The 18,389-nt window shown below is 38.1% G+C and overlaps 1 protein-coding gene across 2 annotated transcripts; it reads right to left on the reverse strand.

Annotated features, from left to right (window-relative positions):
• Window positions 1-960: 960 nt before the first annotated feature.
• LOC139935786 (uncharacterized) lies at window positions 961-18,313 on the reverse strand. 2 transcript variants are annotated; one of them, XM_071930370.1, is made up of 5 exons: window positions 17,968-18,313; window positions 16,047-16,199; window positions 14,263-14,354; window positions 13,036-13,268; window positions 961-6,887 (listed from the first exon to the last, which is right to left on the reverse strand). In XM_071930370.1, exons 1-5 carry the CDS (start codon window positions 18,169-18,171, stop codon window positions 6,484-6,486), a joined length of 1,086 nt encoding a protein of 361 aa, XP_071786471.1. In that variant the 5' UTR covers window positions 18,172-18,313; the 3' UTR covers window positions 961-6,483. The 2 variants fall into 2 exon arrangements, with proteins under 2 accessions (XP_071786471.1, XP_071786470.1); XM_071930369.1 differs by lacking the exon at window positions 961-6,887 and adding an exon at window positions 6,950-8,676.
• Window positions 18,314-18,389: the final 76 nt, after the last annotated feature.

Genomic DNA, 18,389 nt, shown 5'->3' on the forward strand with positions numbered 1-18,389 from the left:
TTGTGAATTATCAAATATTGTTCCACGAGGCCTTCTTCAGGCAACTTACACCCTCAATTATAATATGGTCACTCATCACCAAACTATTTGGTCTCAGATAGGCCCAGGTAGGCCTAGCCCACTTTTAAAGAGGGCCAACAGTCTAACAAGGCGGGCGATAGGCCAAAGCGGCTGTTGTTGGTCCTGTGTACAGTCGACTATGAAACTATGGTCAACAATAATGGGGGGGGGGGGGGGCAAACCGCGGCACCAATTTTTTTTTTACAGAGGGCACTGCTGGAAAATTGAAACTGCAAGAACTTCCATTCAAGTCTCATGAAAATCGTGACTAACTCAAACTCTTAATCAGTTATTCAAACAAATGAAATCTCATCTGCAATAATTCTTCATTAAATACCAGAGACAATTGTTCAACACGTCTTTAGATTGAGGCATACATCACATCTTTTTAAGGACTTAAGAGATGGTGTCAAGTACCACACCCAAAACCGACATGGCAGACCTTCTAGTTGTAATCCAAGATGGCACTGGTTCAAATGCCACATCATTCACTCATTCTTCACATCAATTTAAGATTACAAGCATGTTATTTGGCCCTTGGAAAATACATGTACATGTAGTAGGGTATTTGTTGTTAAGTACTAAGACTGACCTACATGTACATGTGATACGCTTTTGTATTATTAGACTTGTCCCAGGCTGTTTATAGCCTCCTCTCTGAGCTGTTAATGGCTGTTTTAACATCGGTCTCATCAGTCACCATGGTCTCATCACAGTCAGTAATGCGACTGTGATGAGGCCGATGTTAAAAGAGGGCCATTTCAGCTCAACAAGGTGGGCTAGGATGTTTACTAACAATGTTGCTGGGATTTTTTCGAAGGAAAGAAACATCGGTTATAGGTATCAGATAAAATTTTGAAGAATATCAAGTATTTAAGAACCACAGGCAAAGAATTCATGTTTGAAATTCTACAACACGTTTTTTTTTATTAATCAAGGAATGTAATTTCTTTACAAAATCTTATACAAAATGTTCAATTTTAAACATTCAAAGACCTCTGCAAAGCTACCCTGTGATTAAGCTTTGTCCTCATAATTTTCATTATGAATGAAATTAATAAATAAACCTTTCCTATTGAGATCCCAAAACCTTCTGGATCCATACAGAGAGAATTGCGAAATGGGCACCATTTAAACAAGCATGTAAACACAGAGAAGCTTTCATTGCTGAATTAAAAAAACAAAACAAAAAACAGGTTACCAGCCAAAATTAAATAGTTTAATTAAGTTGACATTGTTGTGACTGGTGTGTCCCACATAATTCAAATGGCTCACCAAAGAAGTTTTTCAAGCAGTATTTTCTGTTTAACAGCTTTATGAACTTGAGGTATTGAGGGACCACTTCTCTTTGGCCACTGGAAAAAAATTTTTATCAAAAATTAGCCCAACCCATCTTACAGTCTAGTCTAGCACCCAGACACTATGTGCGCACACCATAGAGTTAAAACTCTATGGCACACACGCAGTCATAAGGACCGAAACTGGCTTATAACAGTAAGTTGTCGGAACTCTCTGACTGGCTCAGAATAGTGTGGTACCTTTTCCAAATCTGTGTTCTGTCATGGTTGTGCTCATTTGAAAGTCTGGGTTTTAGATAAACACAAATGTACAGAACTTTTGATGAATCAACTGCAAAAAGCACAGCTCGGTTACCAAAAACTCTTGATCAATTGAAATGCCTTCATGCAACTACAGTTCATTAGAAGAAAAGACACCCAGACAGTTCCCCAAAACATCCAGCCAAGTCAATACACTGTGTTTTCCCTTGTTCAAGTTCCGCAAAGTTTCACGCCTGGTTTTGAGGGTCACACAAATTTCACTTTTCAACCACATCTTCACACTCTGTTTACAAAATGTGACATAAAACTCAGAGTAACTTTATGTACAAGCACCAAGTACATGTATGTATCCTAATAATAACATACACTTCAAAGTTGTCACCTTAAAAAAAAAAAAGTTCAATCTGATTGCTTATTTTAAAGCTCCTTTACATCATAAGGTATTTTTGCGATAAATATGTATGGTCACTGCAAGGATGTGGAATCGAATAAACTAAATGAACTGCATTTCACTATTCCAACTCTAATTTCAATCACTACCAAAATAACATTAAGATACAATTTGTTTCTCGGAGCACCACAAACCATGTTACTTTATCATCTTGCTCTGTATACCATGCAATATAACAATTGTTTAAATACACCAAAAGCTGATAACATTTCTGACAATCTTCCGAAACCTTTCTCCAATCTTTAAGATTCCATGTATTCCTTATACAATAAACTCTATAGGAAGAACCATTCAAAGATTCTGTATATTAATCTCAGTAAATAAATCAAGTAGAATGCAACTTGTAATCTAGCCTCACTATTTTCAAAATTTTACACAGAAGTAGTTGAGAAAGTTTTTTTTTTTATTACAGCTTAAAGGAAGTTTTTTTTTATTTCTATACAAAAAAAAGAAGAAGACAATACCAAGAGTCTTTAGAACAAGAGACAGCAAAAGAAACTATACAATTAAGCAGTTAAATTTACAACATATATGATAAGGGACGGCCAATGTGCTTTATGAACCATGGATAAGGAGTCAAATAAAATATGCAAACTAGATAACCTATTTGGTTAGGGGATTATAGCTCAAAAACCATAAACAATTTGAAACCACAAGAACAACTTTTAGTTGCTGTCACACCAAGGATGACTGTCAACTGATGACAGAATCTGTCAAAAAAAAAAAATGCATGGCTGTCCGCAAAAGCAAATAAGGCAACCATGTAGGTAAAAATTGTGAGAAACTCATAAGATGAAATTTCTGTAGTTTAATGCATTTCTTGAAAAGAGAATCCTTTCAAATTTCACTTGAAAGTTTAAAGCAAAGACAGATGCTTAATAAAACTTTAATTTTCTGTAGCTGACTCAATATCCAGTGGTTCAATGCACTTTCTGATTGTCTTTTTTCTTCTTCAATATTTGTATCGATGGCAGGACGGTTTAAAAAAGTTGATCTCTCAGACATGAATCACATCCCAAATAGAGTTTCTCCGAAACTAGAAACTGGATGTTTGATTTCAGACAGAATGAGAGTCGTTGGTTAATCTGTGCGATTACACAGGAAGAACCAGATGGTGGTTGCTTAGTTGCCATCGATTGTTAACGAGGGGACGGTAGGCCTGCAAGGCTGCGACTTAAGACATCTATCTGTCTTGTCGCAGAAAATGCCTGTTTCCAGAACATAATATCAATTTATATACAAACATTGATACACACACAAAAAAACACAACGAACAAACCCTCAATGAAATAGCTTTTACACTGTGTTGATACATAATTCAAAAATAATTCTCAAATTAATTCTGATATAATGGATTCATATATTTGGTAACTTTGATTTTGTGAATTACAGAATCTTTGTTAGGTATTCTGAGATTGTTCACAATATTTTTAAAATTGTCTATAATTGTAATTCAAATCGACCTCCGGCCAGACTGCCTTTGTAAATGAGTTCAAAATTATTGGATAATGTCACCAACACAAATACAGGAATTTCATGAGGAACCCTGTACACAAGTGTAAATACAGCTACTATAAAAGCCCTTACTCTATTGGGGGATCTAAGCCTGATTATTTACCAAATACTGCATATATTTTACTCCAAGTAACATCCAATTACTCATAAGATAGATGAACAATAGGAATAGCCCATACCCACGTCACAATGCGCATGATCGACACGCAAAAGATTCTGGTTGGAAACCGAGTTCAAGCAAAGGGTGTGTTCGTTTAGCTTCCCTGGGTCGACTCCGGTCTGCCCCCGGTGTGTTCGAATAGCTTTGACGTCAGTCCAGGGGCTCACCCGGGTCAGCCCCCAGTGCCCTGCTTGTGGAGTGGGTCACTTTGGGGCTGGCCCCAGCTGCATGACCTCAATACGAGAGCAGTGCGTGATCGTTCGATTAGCTCTTGTCAGGGGCTCGCCCGAGTGAGCACTGCGGGGTCGACCCAGGGAAGCTTATCGAACGCACCCAAAGTGGTTCCCAAGATGTATTGATGTGTAATTCTAACAGGGCGCTTGTGCATATATGGGCTACTGATTAGGGACAACAAGTAAACAGGTAGTAAACAAGTAAACAAGTATTTCAGTATCTTCAAAATGACGAATATACTCAACAAGGAATTATACGTATAAAGTCATTCTGAAGTTTGTGAATTTTGTAAGCTGCAATAAATCTGAGATATAAAAAATATAATTGTTATAACCTTTTAACATCTACATCTTACAACTAGAAATTGAGAAGAAAAAAGTTACTAAAGATCTGAGGTAAAATTACATCTTTCCAAAACCTGTACACATTCCAATAAATCCAACCCTTACCCAACTCTTCCTCCAATGGCAGGCAAGTTGCGCAAAATGTTTCAACTTTTACGGCCACAGAGATAAACATCTTTCAAATTCACCAACTTACAATTTCAGGTCATTTCCAACTCCATGTTGCTTTTTGAGATAATTTTCTTCTTTTTTAGAGCATTTTTATATAATTGAATGAATTCAACCATTTAACACAGAGCATTTCATGCAAGCTTTATAAAGTTGTCAAGTAAATTTGTTTACTTATGAATATGTAAATAGCAATATGAGTAAAACCAAAATGAATATTCATTCTTTATCACCGATGCAAATTTCCATCTATTAAAGCAATATTCTTGGCACTCAATTTCAAGATGTTCTTCAAACCAGAATTCATGGCACATGTTTAAACAAAAGCAAAATGTTTTCAGTCAAAACCCTGAAACACAATGATTTTTTTTTGCAAAATTGTAAATTAATATAAAACAACTAATCCATCTTAAAAGTTATAAAGCTATGAATATTAATGCACATGCTTCTATTTTAAATAAATTTATTAACCAAGCTTTTTTAAAGCCAAAAATCATACTTGTAAAACCAAATTTCACTTAGTAAGCTGCCCATTCACTTTCAATATACTGCAGCATGCAAAGAATAATATTCAAATGTGATAAGAGCTCCGAGTTCTGTGCGCATTGATATTGAACTGTTATAAAGAGGTGGCTAGTCCAGGCGATCTTTTTCTAAAGAGAGTCGACTTGACTTCAAAACGAGGGGAGCTCTTCAAAAAGAGCTGGGAATCGAACTGTAATTGCTTCTGTACATGTATGCTGAAAGCATAATAAGAACTACAACTTATTGGCTATTGGATATTATTGGCTATGTGACACAGCAACCAAAAGTATTTCTAATAAAACTTCAAAACTACTTTAAATATATTCTTCTAGAAATAAAATATACATACTTTTTTTTCCAACTACTTTCGTGCGAAGATTCTAAAAACAAACTTAAAAAGATGAACTACCAGCATTCAACTACATTTCAGGTTTTCTCAAGATAAATCTAATAACTTAGAAATTGTGGAGATAAAACAAACTGTACCATTTGGTACTTTAAACAAATATTCACAGCAATCAAAACTTAAACACATATTCAACAATTGCAGCTCAGCTTACTAACAAAATAGTCTTTAAAGGTGATTGTAGAAAAAGTAAAACACAAAATGCATAATTTATAATTTAACCATAATAATTATTGGGTTTTTGGGTTCTGATTTGCTTGTTTCAATATTCAACACAAGTTGATGCAGCATTCGCACACAAATCATAATACATTTAAGACTTTCAAATTGAAACAAACGTAGCTCAAACAAAAGTAGAAATCAGAGTACCTGTTTAACAGCACCATACATAAAATTGAAATTTACTTTGCAGGGGAATAAAAACTAAAGGGTAAGGTTGCCACATCTCATGTTATAGTTATCACTTTTCTTTGATTGACCCTCAAATGAAGTTCACACTTCAAGAAGTTGCATATTGTGATGCAAATAATAACGCCACTTCTTGCGAGATTCATAAAGAAACCTTTCCAAACTGTTACCATGAATTAAAATCACAACGTTTAGCATGAACCATACTTATTCTGTCAAGTTTTTTTAGAATCAGTTTCATCAATACCGTTGTAAATTAAAGTCGAGGCCTAGAAAGTAATAATGAACTTATTCAGTCAAGAACGAAAGGGAAAAACAACTGAATATCAGCTTTTCACTGTCTAATTATCTTCCTTGGCAATATGGACTGATTATTCCAAGACCATTGAAGCTCCTAAACGCTTTTAATAAAATACGAACAACCATCATTGCTCAATTTCACCAATTCCTTCCAAGTCATTTATCAATCTTTCCGCACGTCAACTTCACTGTTCCAAGGTTCTCCTTTTCAAACAGATCAAAACTCTTTCATGATGTGTTGCTTGGTTACCAGGTTGCCGTAGCAACCACACTGCCAGCCAAGTATCTAGGTAACGAGATATTTAGAACCTCTGGCTATAAATAAAAACACATTCGGATGTTGATCTTGGGGATCAAAAGAAATGGCAGTAGTTGACGGTGGTGTAAATTGAATCACAGAGTCTATTATAGTCTACTTCCTGGTTGATTGTGGCGTTGTGTTCGAGCTCACTCCCAGAGTGCTCTCTTTGTCCGTTAACACCGCTAAGATGACCTGATAGGTCAATCTTATTTGACTGACCGTTCTCTTGACCGTTATCCGTTTCCATTCTAGAACTTTGATCGTGCTCACACTCCATCGGTCTTAAATCGTGCAAAGAGACAATCTCACTTGCCTGTAATGTCCTAGGGGTGGTTTCTTGTGGGCGGGGTAGTAGGTTCATGCAAGGAGTGGGCGTGTCTTGGGTGCCATTGCTGCAGTTGGGATGATGTTGTGGGGCGGGGAAATCTACAGATAAACCGTTGTGAGATGGAGAATCTGTAAGGAGAGCCAATAAAGACGTGTGATGAGAATGTTGTGTTGTAAGACTGAATGTCATGTAGCATTCTAACAATTATGAAAGTGTTTGTTTTGTACAGGGATCATTTCATCCAAGCACAGGCTTGATTCAGCTAGAGCGGAAAAACAAATCAATTAATATAGTTATATGAAAGGTGCATGAGATGAGGTGCATGAAAGGACAGGTATTTCAATAGTCAATACAAGAAGGACTACACAGCCAATATCATTTGCTACAGTGAACATTATGACCAGACATTTGCTAGTTACCTCAGTTAGGACAATTGCAATGATAAACAAAGTCGTAAACAGAGGTGGTTGGATGAAAAACCTCAACATTTTACGCGAGGGGAACTCCAACTGCAGCAATGTATACCGACACAACAATTACAACTCCCTTCAGATGATTGAGTGCTGCAAAAAGAAAGAGAGAGGGAGACTTTCCATCTTTAGGGATCATGAAGAAATCCATGGCAATTTTTAACCCTGTGCAGCAGAAGTACCACTGATCATCATTCTTTTGTCAAGGCTTTCGTGGCTTGGACAGCTTCGTAGAGCCGCAGTCTCAAGCGACTGGAAGGGAAGACCACACAACGAGCGGCGAAGCCAAGATGGCTCTTTTCCAACTTGTTTGCAGTTTCTTATGTGTTTCTTTAAATCTTGACTTATGCTACCTTAGGCATGCAACTGTAACTTCACCAAAAAAGAGGAAACTACCAAATGTCAATGATTTTGTATACTATTTTTCAATTTTGAATGGTAAAACTGAGATTAAAAAAAGAGGAAATCAGCTGATCCGAGGAAAAGTTGCATGCCTGCTACCTAGAAGGGTAGCTAAATGCCAAACCAATCAGAAGCGAAAGGGGTCAGCGGGTTAGCGTACATTAACGCACATTTCATAATATGAATTATTCATCGACAAAACTGCAAAACAAGTTAGGACAGGCCATCGTGTCTTTGCCACTCGCGTTGGTGGTCTCCCGTTCCAGTTGCTTGGGACTGCAGCTCTACGAAGCTGTCCAATCCACGAAGGCCTTGACAAAAAGGCTACTGACCATTGGCCCAAGTACACACCTGACCCTTGCAATAAAACATGTGACCGTTGACTCTGACAACCATTGACATGATGACCATTGAATTGACTATGATGACCATTGAGTTGACTATGATGACCATTGAGTTGACTGTGATGACCATTGACTCCGATGACCATTGACTCTGCTGACCATTGAACAGACAAGGCTGATCCTCTGATCCTCTTAGAGGTAATGTCCCATAAGAGCTCGACACTTCGCAGATTTCAGCTGCTTGGGAATGTAACAATGAGTGAGATAGTCCCCTGATTCTGACCTCGCTTGACCTTTGCTAGGACCACTTCTAGCCATATTAGGAGGATCCAAAGACCCCTGCTGACCAATATAAGACTGTTGACCATTGCTAGATTGGCTAGATTGATGGCTAATGTTGGCTTCTTGACCATTAGTGAGTTGTTGATCCATGCAAGACTGCTGGCCGTTCTGAGACTGTTGACCATTGCTACCATTGTGGGACTGTTGACCATTGCTACCATTGTGGAACTGTTGACCATTGTATGGCTGTTGTTGACCATTGTTGGACTGTTCACCAAATCCTAGTTGTTGACCAACACACAGTTCTTGACCAGAGCGGGATACTTGACCAAAGCTTGACTGTTGACCACTACTCCAGGACTCTTGACCACAGGGGGCTTTGTAACTTTCTTCAACAGAGCCGAGATTCATTTCCATGTCTGGTGGCAAAGACGATGTGATAAAAATTTACAGATAAAATTCAGGATTTGATGCACGAAAACAAACTTTCCTCATATTATGTGTCTTCGAAAAGAATCCGCCTTAACATTTGATAATTAATTTTACTGACATTCAATACTGTGTACTTGTCCTGCTACTTTGAAAACCAAGGATCGTCTCAGCATGTCTTTATAAACGTAACTTTCTTTAAAAACCTGTGAACTTCTCTCCAATTGCCCAACAGTTTGCCCTTACAAAACAAAGGGCATCCTGTGCTAACGATCAAATTCTCTTTAAGGTTATGTATAGGGGCAGAGAGGATACCCAAAAGGCAAGGAGGCGATTAAGTGTACTTCTGATATAAAGTACATCCCCTGAAACAACTTCATAAAAGTAGAATACAAATCTCTCTACTCTCTTACTTTTAAATTCATACCATTTCTAACAAGGCTGTGCTAAAGAGTAAATTTAAGGCATTATATTTTCTTTAAATTTCATTGTTACCTGAATCAATGAATAGTTTTTTAAACAATTATTTAATCTAATAAGGTTTGTAGTAAGTAATATACATGTAGTAACCTACATAAACTTCTTTGAAAATAAAACAAGGCTTCTGAAGATGAACAGAGCATTTTTAAAGACGCTGGACACCTTTGGTTATTGTCAAAGACCAGTCTTCTCACTTGGTGTGTCTCAACATATATCCACAAAATGACAAACCTGTGAAAATTTGAACTCAATTGGTTGTCAAAGTTGCGAGATAATAATGGAGGAAAAAACACCCTTGTAACACAACGTTATGTGCTTTCAGATGCTTGATTTCGCGACCTCAATATCTAATTCTGAGGTCTCAAAATCAAATTCAAATATTTTCGTGGAAAATTACTTCTTTCTTGAAAACTACGATGCTTCAGAAGGAGCCGTTTCTCACATTGATTTATACTATCAACAGCTCTTGATTGCTTGTTACCACGTAAGTTGTTATACTAACAGTTACTTTAAGTAATTACCAATACATAGTGTCCAGTGCCTTAAAGGTTTGCCCTTAACAATTTCAGTGACTAGTCAGCAAAACCAGTTGTCTTGTTATTTCAGTGATCCATCAGCTTGTTCCCTATTCCATATTTCAAATTAATTATTGAGGCTTCAGAATACCGAACTTTCAGCTGCATTACTTGGGGAACAATGTTACTGGTCTTGTGTTTTTTTTTAAACTCAAACTAACCAGCGAACCACTGATTTTGTGCTCATGAATCGAGACTAAAGTGGAGTTGAATCAACACTTGTTCTTTTCAGAACCACCACGATTCTTAAGAGAAAATTACGCACAATATGCATCTGCAGACCTTACGAATTCAATTTCCATCAAGCAAAGTTTCAAATCCATCTTTACAGGTATTAATTTCACAATTTGTATTCATCATTATTTTTAGATAGACCATACATAATATGTCACAAATCACAGCCAAACGCCATCATTTAACACATAAGGAAGATACCCTTTAAGTTCAAGGGACATCAAGGGTTATTTTGTTCACTCAGCGTTTCGACAACACCAACACTTGTTTTTGGTTAGTGCCAAACTTCTTCAATCATGTATCAGTTAATCACAGAGTATTTGGCTGTCAGAGCTGGTGTTGCCAAGAGTCGACACAAATGTATCCAATTGTCATTTAATAACAAGTGTTTATTATCACTCAATAAAATTTGTTGAGTTGGTGTGCCAAGAGTCGACACAAATGTATCCAATTGTCATTTAATAACAAGTGTTTATTATCACTCAATAAAATTTGTTTTATTTTCTCAGCTCCCTGGGGAGCATACATGTACATAACCACTACCCTCACACAGGTACCCATTTATACCTCTGGGTGAGGCGAAGCAATTATGGTAAATCACAGTGGTTAAGACCCATAGGACACTAGTGTCATGACTGGAGTTCGGACACACAACCTGGGCTCAATTTACGGAAGCATGGAATTCTGTGCTTACGACAAGCGTATTTCTTGGGTAAGCAGCAATTTTTGGCTTCTGTGCATGCATACTCCATGTTACTAGGCATTCTACGCTTACAAGGCTAGCGCAGAAATTTTGCGCTGGCACGTTAGCGGGGAATCGTGATCGTAAAATTCGGCGGAAGCAGAGCCATGAAATTGGGCCCTGATGACTAACCCACCAAAACTTTTATTCAATACGCACCCCTCAATCATGACAACCTACATGTACAATGATGACCTACATGCAAAAAGCTACAATATATGACTAGAGTACACTCCTTTCATTAACCAACCAGAGATCATAGGTTTGAACAAGCACTTTTGTTCCGTCATGCAGGCTAAAAAAAAACCTTATTGCACATACGTAGATTGAGATACATGTACATGTAAGATGAAACAACTTGACAACGTTTGGGCACTAGATGGCAGCAGCAAACACACCAGGGCTTGATTTCACAAACTGGTCTGGAAATTACAGACTTGTGGCACAGCGAACATTGAAGTCCAGTGAGACGAGAAGATGTCCATCACTAGATTGGATTGTCACAGGTGACTTCCTGCAGTGCATCCAAGTATAAGACCTTAGTATTCCTCAATCATGCTTCGTTTTTAAAAGGTCAAAGGGCACCAAGGCCCTTTCTCCTTGGTTAAAGGCACCCTATGAGGAAATTTTAATGTCTACGGGAGCATTTCAAGGGCATGAAGGTATTGGCCAGGGGGCATGGAGGAAATCACCTTCATTGCCTCCAAAAAGTATCAGGCCTGCATCATCCTTAAGTCAGTATCGACGTCCAAGTATTCAGTTAAACCAAACTGATGCATTTTGCATCAAATGTTTAAAAAAACAATGGATATCGCCACCCATCCTCAAGCGAAGACGCATTTGCCGTGTCAGCCGTTGAACATTTCCCCTCCATTTGATGATCTTCCTCTTTTCCGTCTCTTGAATCTTTCCCATTGTTAATGTCTTCCATTTCTATGGCAACGCTATCCTCAATGTCCATTTTATCAGCTGCGGTGGTTGCTACCAACTCTTTCATTGGGGTTATATCCTTCGGAACAGTCCATCGGCGAGCTTGTTTGGATTAAAAGTCGAGTGTAAAGGCTGTTTGACTTTCTTTTTTTAAAGGTTTCAATGACACAACATGCACCATACCAAAAAGTGTCGCACAGCAAACTCGGATTGTTATTATTAACAAACACACAAGCAAACAGAAAAAAGGGAAAAAGGGTGAAAAAAATGGAGCTACGTAACTGTTGCATTTAAAACTGCAAGTAACTGATACAATCAGTAATCAGTAGCCTCCATTTTTCAAATAAAAGAAAACAAGTTTTTAGCTGAGGAAATTAAATTAAGGAAGCATGTATTGTCAGTGAACAAAGAGAGAGTTCATGAAAGTTTGGTTTACTTTGCACTAAGAGATTTTCCAGAGTTCCGTTCAAACGTATTACGGGCAGATGCACGTGGAAACAATGCTGCGTGTGTTTACACCCAAACTAAACAGTACACTCCTATCAAATCTGCCATACCTCGAAAAAGCTTATTGCATTGGATATTATAAAGCAAAAACAAAACAAACAAAACTTAGTTTAGTCAGCTTTAGATCACACAGCAATAAGAAAATAAAACCATTTTCAATTCGAAACTTCCAAAATCAAGTTCAGAATGCCCACCAGTTTAAACAAAATTCTGGTAAAAAAAACCTGTTTTCCATGGATTGAACGGGCATACAAGTCTGCAGTGTAGTTAAAAAAGCACCAAGGCGACAAGTTTTTGGCCTAAGGCGCTCCTGTTGCCTCTATGAAGAAACGAGGATAGGGTAAGCAGCTCCTGGCCTCATTCTTAAAGAGGCTTATTCTTAAAGAGGTCCTCATATCACTCATTCAGTGACGCTCAAGGCACTTCAACATTCAGTATTTTCCAGCAAGGTATTGTAGAGCAATGTTTTGAAGTTGGAGACTACTCCACCACCATGTTATCGTGTACGATGTGCTGTAGCTCAATATGCAGCCAATAAAACCAGGGCAGATCCCTTCTCTTTTCAATAAGCGCACTGGGGGTTCTTTTACATGCACTGCACAACACACAGGACCAGCGGTTTTATGTCCCACCAAAAGGATGCAGCATTAATGGTTATTGGTTTCTTGCCATAAGGACACAAGTACTGTATCTTTTTGCCAGAGTGTCTGGTTTACCACAAGGCACAATACAACATTATTACCCAAAAGCCTCATTCGAAATTAACATTTTACAGTAAAGTTAGGGGTACATTGAAGTACTTAGGGGTACAATGACGTACTTAGGGGTACATTACAGACTTGAAAAGTCTCAAACATGCAAGAAAAATCTTGGAACCTTACTCTCTGTTCCGTTGAGGTCTTCTTGAAACGCAGATGCACCATTTTCCGTCCTGGCTTTTTTCAAGTCCCCATTGGTAGAATCCTCTGTGCCTCGTTTCCTACCTAGATGACCGGATGAGAACCCATTAGTGGAGCGTGGGACGCCATCTACCTGCTGGATGTAATGGGCGCATAGCTCATGACTACAGGATAAGGCAAGATCCTTCGGCAGATGTCCATTGTTGTTAGTTGTTCTATTGAGTGAATAACACAAATTTGTTTGATACTTTAACTGTAATTATAATATTATTATTACAAATTTTGCTTCCGTAAAATTTTCAGGTTTTCTTTTGTTGATGAACTTTGTCAGATAACAATAACAGTGACCAGATGTTGCCTGACTGGTTTGGCCAGGTTATCCGAATGCCATCCTACAGGCTACCCAATGCCAGCAAGGATGCCCACCATTGCGCTGGAAGGCGCCAATTCAGGACGATGCCAACATTCCATTTCACAAGGCAGAGCATTTTAGCTAGAAATAGACATGAAAGGGGACGAAGGAGGCCAAGGGACACCCAGTCCTAAGCATCAAAATAAGTAAGTAAAAACTTGTTAGCATAAAAATGCCTTTTCAATAGAAATCCTTTTCTGTAAAGGAGTTCTGGTGTTAATTAAGACGGGATACTTAGGCCGCGTTCGAATTGATAGCTACAGATACAGCTACAGCTATGATTCCATATCATTATGCCTGGAAGTGTAGAAGGCTTTTTAAGTTCTAGCGACACACTTTAGTGATAGCTATGTTCGTAGCCGTAGCTCAGCTGTAGTCGACGCTCCGGATCCGCGATAAAATACCCACTGGTTGTTTGCAGTTCAGCAACATAAGCTAAACCCAAGAGAAAGTAGCTGTCATGGTTTGTATGACAGCCTTTATAACATGCCTGGAAAAACACAGAGTACAAGACCTCTGTTGCCCCTGGTCTTGGCCTTGGTGCCCCTTCAAAAGTTTCCCATACACTTTAAGATGTTCCAACGGAAATTTGTGCCTTTTGCAAAAGAAATATGACCCAGGCATCTTAAAGATGAACATCCATGCCTGTCATGGTCAACATTGCCAAAAAAACCACTCAATCAGACAAACTAGCCAAAGAACATTTTTTATTATCAGATCTAACACAACAGTTCTTGCATGAAATTAAAGATCTTATGGCACACTTACAATCAAAAGCAACTAAAATGAGATGTTACCTGAAAATTGCCCCATTAGCTTTGAGTATCCCGAGGCATTCTATGCCCCCACACCTGGCCGCTTTGTGAGTTGGTGTTTCACCAAGGTAATCCTGAAACAATAGATCATTAAGACACAATAGTCAATTGTTTGAAGTGGTAATAATTATAAAACAATAGAAATATATACAGCACTGACCTTACTTTAAAATAACCTCAAGCACTTTAAATTTATAAATTTACCTAAGAATAGACTAGAATACAAAAATACTAGTACAAACAACTTAAACGTCGGTTATACGTCGCCTATAACCTAAATCAAAGCATAAATTCAAAAGTAGGGCTAGGCCTATCAAAGAATGACATAAAGTGATACCTATTTTTATAATACATAGAACTTTACAAAAGCAAAGTAAGCTTAAATATATATTTCAAATATCTAAAATTGTAAAACTGCAGTGAAAGTGAAGTAAGTGCAATTATATAGTTCTAGAGAAAAACTACTAAAATTTAAAAACTGTAGTGAAAGTGGATGGCATGAAACAATTATACACTTTATGTTTGAACTTTAACCCAGCAGTGGGGATGACACACTTGATTGATCATAGGAGATAAATCACCATCACCACAAAACCATCACCGATCTCTCTGCACCTGTACCTACTTGATGACTACTAAAGACTTAACGTTCAAAAGTGCAACAAATGGTTGGGAGTTATAAAAGGGGAGTAAGATCACTAATCAAGGACATCCCCACCCCAAGAGAGACGATGACAGACTGCTATAACGGAATCTGCTCTCATTCAGTGTGTCACTGCAACATCAGAAAATACATAAACAATGACAGAGGTGTGTAGGGGAAGTTGTCAATTCATGGGATTAAACAAAGTATGCACACCGCACAGGATACACACGCAGGGGTCGAAATTAAGTGTATTTCCATGGTAGTCAGCAGGGCTAGTGACCAATAATTTTTAGTAGCCCTGATTAGATTTTGGTAGCCCGAAAGACACATTATGTCTCGCGTCACGGCTCAAACTTTACAGTACACCAATAACATAGTTCTTTATTGTTTGTGATGATGATTTTTGCATTATTTTTCCACTAGCCCGTCGGGCTATCAAACTGGAAAAATCAGTAGCCCGGCTGTAAATCTGGTAGTCCCGGGCTAGCGGCAATTTCGACCCCTGACACGGCGTCCATGCCAGGCGAGTGTGAATGCTGAAATCATCATTATGAGTAATCACACAAGAACAGGGCTACATTTCGTAGAAAAAGCACAAAAAGTAGCTAAGCATAACACAATCAAGCTTAGCAGCCAAACTACCATGTAACAAGTACAACTTGAGACCGATTGGGCCTCTATGAGATTGGGCCTTGGAGTGTTACGCAATAAGAAAGCACAGGGTTTTAAACACTGAAAAAGATGTGTCAATTAAATGTAAACAGGAGAAAGAAAAGGCATTCAAAAGTAGATGACAACAACAAAACAAGAAAATAATGATCAGTTAATTCTGTGACTAGTACAAATGTAACTCAATAGAAATCAACAAGCCATTGTCTTTGATAAACAATCTCTAAATTATCACACAAATAAGTCAGAATTATAGTGAATGTTTACAAGAAATAAATGGGGATAGTGATAATGACAGCGTCCTACGCACCGATCCTGTTTACAATTTTGGGAGCAAAAACGTACACAAAATAATTTACCTCCATTCCAAAATGGCAAAAATGGTTAGCGATCGCATACATTCCATGTCTTGTCAATAACAGTCAACATAATCCCCTGCTGTTCTCCTTACCTGAGCGTTTACACTGGCCCCTGATCGGATTAACCACATCAGGCAATGCGGCTGATTACCAAAAGCAGCAACATGAGCTGGAGTTTGATGGAAACGTTGGGTTGCAACATCAAAGTTCACTCCAGCAGTGACCAGCAACTGCAAGCATCCCAACTGTTGGAGAAACAAACACAAAAAACTAAACTTTAATATGGAACAACATAAAATGAAGGATAAAGCAAAAAAGATGTGATAAGTTGCCCCAGTCTGATGCAAAGCCACTGGCACTAGTGTAGTTGTGCAACGTTACTGAGTTTGTTTCTCCATTTTTCATCCATACATTGTTGGTTAAATGAACATCTTTACTGGAATAACAAATGTAATCATACCTAGAATCTAGAAAGAAAGTAACCTGCTGGACAACCACTACTACCAGTGCCTACCACTGGTAGTAGTGAAATAAAGCAAATCATACCCAAAGTCTAGAAAGAAAGTAACCTGCTGGACAACCACTACTACCAGTGCCTACCACTGGTAGTAGTGAAATAAAGCAAATCATACCCAAAGTCTAGAAAGAAAGTAACCTGCTGGACAACCACTACTACCAGTGCCTACCACTGGCATGGCGTGTCGTGGCCAGGCGCTTTGAAAGTGCACTGAACTTCAAGCTCTGATGTTTCTGATCAGCAGAGTGTTGTTTTTGTTTTGGTCATGGTTTTGACACTTTGTTGCAAAAGCACCATAAAATAGGTCATATAGTTCACAACCTCTGCTTCAAGCCTGGTTAGCAATCGGGCCAGCAAAGATTTTTGGCCATCATTACCAACAAATTGATTAGAGTTAATATATAAGTCTAAACTTTTATTGAACTACAAGAAGTGCCTTGTAATTTACTCTGATGTTGCCATGATGATTATCAAAATTTGTATTTTCGTCATGACAACAAATAAAATTAAAAGTAAGAATTTCTTACACAAAATTAAATACTGATTTAATTATTGTTGTTTCTTTTTCCCCCCAAGCTATTTAGCACCTTTTAGAGCTGCGGAGATTCTGTCCCCCCCTGACTTCTTCTCTGATGATAATGATAGCGCCCTCGTTTGAATCATCGATTCCCCCATCATGGCATATTATGTATTAAATAAAGTGATGGAATCGGATTTCCCAAAGATACCGGCTTTATAGCGTAATACTTAAAACCAGCAGAGGGAAAATGTCTGTACAGGAATGCAACTTTTTCACTTACCAAGTTGTGAAAAAAGCTATGTCTCACTGGCCCTTTATTTATTTGTACTTTCATTCAGTTTCACTTTATGAAAAGTTAGTGTATGGCGCCCCTTTTTCATTTGATATGAAATAATATAAGTATCATATTAATTACCTCAAACTCAGTGAGATATCCCTTTTTGTAAAAATGAGTGAAAAAGTGGTGGCGCCATACGGAAATTTATCCTGACCTAACTAACTTCAAGTTCAGTTAAATTTCAATTCAGTTTCAGTTCAATTTCAATTAAAATTAAAAGTCCGAGTAGGGTACTGTAACTGTACTTCATGAATGAATCATTGAATTGATTTGAATGAAAAAGCAGTCAGATTATCAGAACCACAAAAATGTTGCAAAAATTAAAGTTACTTATACTTTTCCAATTATATTAGCATGATTAGGCCTACATTTGATTCTACACTGGTCTAAAAATAAAATAACAAAAACAGAGTGGATGAACAGGACGAAGTAAAACATAAAAATAAATACAAATTCTCACATGGATATGCCTGACAATTATTGACATGACTCAGTCAGTCTGTGCACATGGTGCAGTCTCACTCTCTCACTCTCTCAGCCCTTCATTTATGGAAATTTGAAAGCTTCTTTGTTTTGTTGGTCTTATTAATTAAGTTGATTGATTGGTTGGTTGTATTAACTTCGGACATATTGTATTACCTTGCCGTGATACGCCGACCAGTGTGCCGGAGTCCAACCGTAGAATTGGTCTTCCGTGTACAGATCATACTCCCCATGCGCAAGCAATGCAGACAAAGCACCCGTGTCACCGTCACGACATGCACGGTGAACAGGAAACCGAATTCGGAGATGGTCTTCACTAGATTTGTCCCAAAATCCCAGGGCTGGAGACTGCTCCATCATTCGTCTAATGCCCTCCAAGGCAAGCTTCTGGAATTTAGAGAGATTCGTTAACGAAATGGAATCATTTTGAGCCTCCAGCTTGACGGGGAATATACAAACAGAGACAACAAAGTCGCAGTCACATTTTCGGCCGTGCAACTAACTTTGGAGAGGGGACACAATGGCGCCTTTTCCCCATTCAATTCATTTAGTCTGGTTCTGCTTATGACGTCAATGAA

The sequence above is a fragment of the Asterias amurensis genome, chromosome 4 (genome assembly GCF_032118995.1).
Source record: "Asterias amurensis chromosome 4, ASM3211899v1".
In the NCBI taxonomy this organism is placed as follows: domain Eukaryota; kingdom Metazoa; phylum Echinodermata; class Asteroidea; order Forcipulatida; family Asteriidae; genus Asterias; species Asterias amurensis.